The sequence below is a fragment of the Leguminivora glycinivorella genome, chromosome Z (genome assembly GCF_023078275.1).
Source record: "Leguminivora glycinivorella isolate SPB_JAAS2020 chromosome Z, LegGlyc_1.1, whole genome shotgun sequence".
Lineage (NCBI taxonomy): Eukaryota > Metazoa > Arthropoda > Insecta > Lepidoptera > Tortricidae > Leguminivora > Leguminivora glycinivorella.
Window position 1 is genome coordinate 28148889 of NC_062998.1, and position 7487 is coordinate 28156375.

At 42.3% G+C, this 7487-nt stretch overlaps 1 protein-coding gene across 1 annotated transcript; it reads left to right on the forward strand.

Moving 5' to 3' along the window:
* Positions 1 to 4665: 4665 nt before the first annotated feature.
* LOC125240447 lies at positions 4666 to 7260 on the forward strand. Its single transcript, XM_048148342.1, has one exon. The coding sequence runs from the start codon at positions 4666 to 4668 to the stop codon at positions 7258 to 7260; it is 2595 nt and encodes an 864-aa protein (XP_048004299.1).
* Positions 7261 to 7487: the final 227 nt, after the last annotated feature.

Sequence of the window (7487 nt, forward strand, 5' to 3'; positions counted from 1 at the left end):
GGCCGGCCTAGGCGGCTAGATGGGTCTAGCGATTCCACGCGAAACAAAAGATTTTGTTTTTATTATGAGCGTCTTGAACCCGAAACCATTATTTACTAAAAATTGAAATGTACTTTCGCGTGTGTAGTATGTAATAATGTTTTCAAACATATTTTAATATTTTTGTATAGTATTTATTCGTATTTACTCTTATTTTTTTTCTGATTGGTTATTTATATTAAGTATCATTTAACTAGCCATAAAATAAATGTCCTGTATTTAGTTATCACACATATTTTCTTGTACAAGACGTAATTGACTAATTAAAGCATTCTATGCACTTTAGAGTCATATTAGACAGTAAAAAATATGTTTTTAAATATGAAAGCGTCCTGGCCGCTACTAGGCCCTGCCGCCGCTTCTAAAATTACGTGGCATGGCTAGCGCCCGCGCGCGTTTCCCGCGCAGCCCAGCCGCCCCGCTCGCCGCCTTAGACCATTGTCGTGGCTAGGCCGTTATGTATATATCTCTAGGCTTCAAAAATTAGATCGCGACCACACGAAAATACATTTCGACCTGTAGCTCCGATACGCGTGCACGCTCGCTCACTTGACTGTCGTCACCGCATTAATGGCGGCTTGCAAATGGCGTCCGGTCGGCTGTTGCATGACGTTTGTGTGGTATCTAGTTTGGCGTATGTGTGCGTGACTCCATCATACCCCGCGTCCCCGTCTTATACACAGTTCCCCTACGGTATGGCTCTCGCTTGATGATCTTATAATGACTGAGTACAAATAAAACAGGTCATATTGTATTTAAATTTCATAGTTGTTTAATGTACCTATTCATTCATTCCGCCTAATAAATGTGGCGTAGTATAACAAACTAGGTAGAACTCAACGGTTTTACTAAAGCGCACTTCGTAAGCTATCGGGCGGCGGCCGTAGGGGAGTAATTTAGCGGCGAAATGTTCTGGAAATTCAAAATTGATTTCTTGCCGCAACGCCCTTTTGCTGTAAGCAGGTATTCGGTTAAGAGAAATTAAGTGCTACTGTGGCTACTGGCGCTACTGCTATCCCTCCAATTTCTGAATACAGATTTCACTTTCTCCTAATTCTTACACAGATCTACTAATGACTAAGTCCAACGGAAAAGTTCAATAACGCTTGTGATGTTGGAATTTAAACAAACATACCTATATAAATATTGTATATATACCCAGAAAGTACCTGTACGAAACCTATCTCAAGCTTCCAAGTACACCGCTAGATGTCGCTGATCCTATTAGCAAACTAGAGTTTTTTAGTAGAATAAATATACGTCTGTTGATTATTTGACACGGTATTTGTTCTTTGCTATTCCCTTCGAGACCCTGGTCAGTGTTGCCAGATTATAATTCTATAAATCTGTAGGCTGCGGCCAAAATATCCGTAGAATTCCGTAGATTGCAATTTAAAAAATCCGTAGTTCTACAGACTTTTCTTTTAAGTTTTTATGGCCGATTCCGTCTCTTGAAAAAGCGGAAAATTAAAAAAAAATTAGGATAATTAAAAGACACGAAGAACACACCTCTGTTTGACAGACTATATTGAAGCATAAATAATGAGTAATGAAAAGTAGAAGTGTATGTAGCACTTCTACTTTTTCGCCATATTATTAGTTACAGTGCGTACCTACCAAAGGTATTGGTACGCTTCAATTCCGTTCCCTTTTACTACATTAGTGTAGCCTTAGAAAGTTAGATCTTGTACAGCGTGAGCGGCGTGTAACGAAACGCAAAAGTATAAATAGTCGCTATAGTCCGAATTGAGTCCGAAGCGTGACAGACGGGAATCACGTTTCGTTATTAGCAATAACTCACAATATCTTTATTGCTTACATGTATAATTTAGTAAAAAATTGTGTTTATTGGAATTCCGTAGAAATTTCAAAAAAATCCGTAGGTTTGTGTTGAAGCCCCGAAATCCGTAGATCTACAGACTTTTCCGTAGATCTGGCTACGCTGACCCTGGTAATTATACATGGTCCTCCGAGTCGGATATAGCCTTAGAAGCCAAAGTGGAGTGGCGTTTTTGGAAGACGGTGCGATTACGCTTCGTAGCCCGTGCTGAGCAGTGGATCGCTGTTCGTAAAGGCCGGGAAGGTGCAGCCAACTGAGGCTACTAACGCCATCTAGCGTTGGGTAGCAGGCAGTTTCCTGTAAGAAACAATTGAAGATTTGGAGCTTGGAGCATCGAAAGGCGCTAATAGCGCCATCTAGTGACGAGTAGCCGGAAGCAGCAAATACAGGAAAGGACCACCAGTGGCGCCATCTGTGGGTTGCAATAGTTCAACGAAGTGTGACGTCATCTATAGTGAGAGTGAGTGAGCAAGTGCAAAATCGTGAGTACTTTCAAATTCATAATTGGTACGCGAGTTTCAACTTTAAAAACAACGAACAGTTTTGAATATTTATTTTAGAATTTTGAACTTTATTTACTAGAACATATTTAAATAGAAGAATCGGTTTGTTTACATGGACTTTGAAAAATTTCAACATCCGATTTATACGGACATTCAACTTAGAATAATTGCCTTAGAAAATTGTACTAAATATTAACATAGCCTAATTTGTAGTTAGCATTGACTTAGAACTGTAAGCGAAAATCCAGTTGGAACAGGGAACCTATGCCCGATTTTTCCTAGTGGTACAAAGTTCTAAACACTTGTAAAATTTTCCGGATTTAACTTGTAATTTTTCCAAGTGTGTCTGACATAAGTACTTGGTGTGTTTACATAATGGAGGCAAAGCTAAATTATTTAAGTGATTTGTCTAGCCGTATATTTAAGGCGCGAGTTAATTTTAAAAAATCGCCGAAAGCTCGAATAACGGAAAATTATATTGAGAGTCGGCTAGATAGTCTAGATCAACTTTGGTCTGAGTTTAAACAAGGACACAAAGAGTTGATGTGTACGTATGATCGTAGTCTTTTAGAATCAAAGTCGTACATTGTCGATGACACTTATGACGCAACTGAGGAGGAATACACGGATTACAGATGCGAGTTAAAAGATAGTTTAGCGGAATTTTCAAGTTTTCAAACATGTCAGTCAAAGAGCAGCAATGAGGAAAATTCTTCTCCTAGGTCAAATTCCGTTAAATTGCCTAAACTCACAATTCCCAACTTTTCCGGCAAATACGAAGAGTGGACAACGTTTCGAGATCTGTTCTTGTCCATGATCCATAGTAACAAATCATTAGATCCCGTTCAGAAATTACAATATCTTAAGACTTATTTGTCCGGAGAAGCAGAACAGTTGTTGCGCAACATACCAGTGTCAGCTTCAAATTACAACCGATGTTGGAGTTTGCTAGAACAAAGGTATAACAATAAAAAATATCTATCGCACTGTATACTTAAACGATTATTGAGTCAAAAGAGTGCAACGACGGAGTCTCCAGGGTTCCTTAAGGATCTGATGGACACGTCGACTGATTAAGTGCACTGTCGATCTAGGTATTGACGTGTCTACTTGGGACATTATTGTCATTCATTTGCTGTCATTGAAACTAGACTCCGAATCACGCAGGCAATGGGAGCTCAATGTGGCGACAAACTCTACTTCAGACGCGTTACCTACCTTCAGCCAATTTAAAGAGTTTTTAACGAGTCGATACAGAGCTTTAGAGTTTCTTGAATCGCGAAGCGCCAATCGGACCCCAAGTGCTTACGGGAAGTCGGCTGGCAGTAACAGTAGTAGTCACAAACCAAATATACTCCATGTTGCAACCGCACCTTCAATTGCGTGTGAATTTTGTACCGAGCCTCACAAGCTTTGTTATTGCAAAAAGTTTGCTGGTGAGGATTATGCCCAAAGGCATGACTTTGTTACCAAGAACAAGATTTGTTTCAATTGCTTAGGTGGTAACCACAATGTAAGATTTTGCCAAAAAGCTACTTGCTGTAGAATTTGTAAGAGGAAGCATCACTCCTTGCTTCATTCTAAGGATGTATCCACTTCAACTGCCAATCCAAAGAGCGTAGTTCAGGTAGCTGAAGCTGGGTCTGGGGAAGCCACACATAGTGCAACAGAGAAAAAAGAGGTCACGCCGTTAGTCAGCTGTTTTACGAAAGAGGTAGATCAAGGTGAGGTATTGTTGCCCACCGCGCTTGTTAAAGCTGAGTCGAAAACAGGAGACTATCAGGTCATTAGAGCATTTATAGATCAAGGTTCACAGGCTTCATTTGTGACAGAAGCCGTGGTACAAGCCTTAGGGATAAAGAAAATTCCCATTAAGAAGTCACTATCTGGATTAGGTGGATGTCCATTACCGGTCTCGCCTAAGTATCGAGTTCAACTGAAGATTCAATCCATAACGGATCCATCGTTTAACCTTCTGGTTAAAGCGTATGTTTGGAATAAGGTCACAACTAACCTTCCTGGAGAAAAGGTAGTTTTTCCAGAGTGGTCGGAGCTTCAGCAGCTCACGTTAGCGGACCCAAGTTATAGTACACCTAATAAAATTGATGTACTACTGGGGGGGGGGGGGAAGTGTACAGCCGGATTTTAAGAAATGGAGTGTTAAACGGCCCAGAAGGGGCGCCAGTAGCACAGTGCACCACACTCGGGTGGATTCTGTCCGGTCCTGTAAATCCTGCAAGCAGTCCAAGTGAAGATCAGAACTTAACAGTCTTACACGTTTACATGAACGAAGATGATATGCTCAAACGTTTCTGGGAAATTGAAGCGGAGCCGTCTGGTCCCACTAAGCTGTTAACTGAAGAAGAACGAAGGTGTGAAGATCTTTTCGCTTCCACGACTGCGAGAGACGCAGAGGGCAGGTATGTGGTGAAGTTGCCGTTTAGGGACGAGCCAACCTGCAAAGGAAATTCACGTGAGATAGCTGTCAAAAGGTTACACACTTTAGAAAGAAAGTTCAGTAGAGATCCAACATTTAAAGCACGATACTCTGAGGTGATAAGAGAGTATGAACAGCTCGGTCACATGGTTCCTGTGACAGAAAGCGACCGCAAAACAAAAGAAGGAATCTACTTACCTCACCATGCCGTGATCCGCGAGGACAAGGTCACCACCAAGGTCAGAGTCGTATTTGACGCTTCCTGCAAATATGACGACGGAATATCGCTAAACGACCGGCTTATGACAGGACCTACTTTGCAATCCGAATTACGTCACCTCATTATGCGATGGAGATTGTATCCTGTCTGTCTTGTTGCGGATATAGTAAAGATGTACAGGATGGTAAGAGTAGCAAACGAGGACACAGACTTCCAGCGCATAGTGTGGCGCGAAAAGGCTGAAGACAAAGTAAAGGATTACAAGTTGCTGACTGTCACCTTCGGGACTGCGTCAGCGCCTTACTTGGCAGTCAAAGCCCTCAACCAAGTAGCAATCGACCACCAGGAGCAGTATCCTACAGCTGCACCGCGAGTCCATCAAGAATTCTACATGGACGATTTAATGACCGGGTGCGAAACCGAAGAAGAAGGTCTACAGCTGTATCAAGAGATGAAAGGCTTACTGAACGAGGGAGGGTTCGTGCTACAAAAATGGGCAAGCAACAAAGAAGAATTGTCAAAGCAGATCGATAAAAGAGAAAAAGAGTACCTAGGAAACGAAGAACAAAAGAATAATCTGGAAATAAAAACAGATAACATAACAAAAATACTCGGACTTACCTGGAACCGCGATAACGATGAATTTCAGTACTCGGTGAAACTGCCGCCGCTGTCGCCTCCTGCAACAAAAAGAAAAATAATTTCCGATGTTTCACGTTTGTTCGACCCATTGGGATGGTTAGCACCGTGTGTCATCACAGCGAAAATATTTATACAGCGTCTATGGTTAGCAGGGATTGGATGGGATGAGGAGCCTCCATCTGATATAGTACATGACTGGTTAACTTACCGTGATCAATTAGCTTACCTTATAGACTTTCGTATCCCACGATGGCTTTACACACACAAGGATGACACTCTCTATGAACTGCACGGGTTCTGCGACGCATCAACCGCCGCTTACGCCGCAGTAGTTTATCTTCGAGTAGTGGACTCAACTGGGAATATAAAGGTTGCTTTAGTGACAACTAAAACAAGAGTATCACCTGTCAAACAGGTTAGCATTCCCAGATTGGAGCTTTGTGGAGCAGTGCTTGTGACCAAACTGTTGATTGAAGTTGCAGAAGTTATGAAGATCCCGAAAACACACATAAGAGCGTGGACAGATTCCACAGTTGTTCTGGCGTGGCTCAATAAGCACCCAAGCAGCTGGAAAACCTTTGTTGCGAACCGAGTATCCGAGATATTGACCAAGACGGATTCAGCACAATGGTCTCACGTCTCGACAAAGGAAAATCCAGCAGATTGTGCTTCTCGAGGTATGCAGCCATCAGAGTTAATGGAGCACGAGTTGTGGAAGTTAGGCCCTAAATTTCTGCACGAGAAGACCATTAACTACTCAAAGCCTAAAGATAATGATACAAACCTTGAAGCGTTCTGGACCAAATATTCAACGCTCAACAAGCTTACACGTGTTGTTGCGTATTGCAGACGTTGTTTGAGAAAACGGGATTACGCAATGAACCATCAAGCCAACGGCCCATATTTGCAAAAGCGGGAGTTAGATGAAGCACTTTTGACCTGCGTTAAAAAGTGTCAAAACGATGAGTTCAAGAACGAAATCGAGGAAATCAACAAAAACGGGTACATTAGTTCAAAAACTTCCAAGATTCGTTCCTTAACGCCCTTTCTTGAAAATGGGATATTGCGAGTGGGCGGCCGGTTGGATAACGCTTCAGATCTAGAAGTAGCAAAGCATCCTATTATTTTACCTTACGAGTCGCAGCTAACTAAGCTCATAGTGACAGATGCCCATGAACGTACACTTCATGGCGACCAGCGAGCTATGCTGAACTACTTAAAGTCAGCATACTGGATAGTACGAGCTAAGGACTTAGTCAAACATTGCATACGCAAATGTGTGCGCTGCGTTCGTCACAAGGCCAAGATCGAAACTCAGTTGATGGGAGCCTTACCTTCAGCCAGAGTAACTCCAGGAAGAGCATTCATCCGCAGTGGTGTTGACTATGCGGGACCCATCAACCTAAGAACTACAAAGGGACGAGGACATCGCTCATACAAGGGATATGTGTGCTTGTTTGTTTGTATGGTAACCAAGGCCATACACCTTGAGGTCGTGAGTGATCTTACCTCAATCTTACCTCACGTGGATTTCTTGAAGCCTTTAAGAGATTCACATCCAGACGTGGCCGCTGCTTAGACATTTACAGCGATAATGGCACCAACTTCGTCGGAGCTGCTAAAGAATTAAAGGACCTTTTTAACAAAGAGAAATCAAGCATGGTCCAAGAAGTAGCTGAAGGTTTGGCGTCAAATGGTACCACGTGGCACTTCATCCCTCCTAAAAGTCCGAATTTCGGTGGATTGTGGGAAGCAGGGATAAAGTCCACCAAATATCACATCAAGAGAGTTATAGGAGAGTCGACA

What these genes read in the sequence shown, in the direction of transcription:
- LOC125240447 (XM_048148342.1), top strand. Translation starts at nt 4,666, where the DNA reads ATGAACGAAGATGATATGCTCAAACGTTTCTGGGAAATTGAAGCGGAG.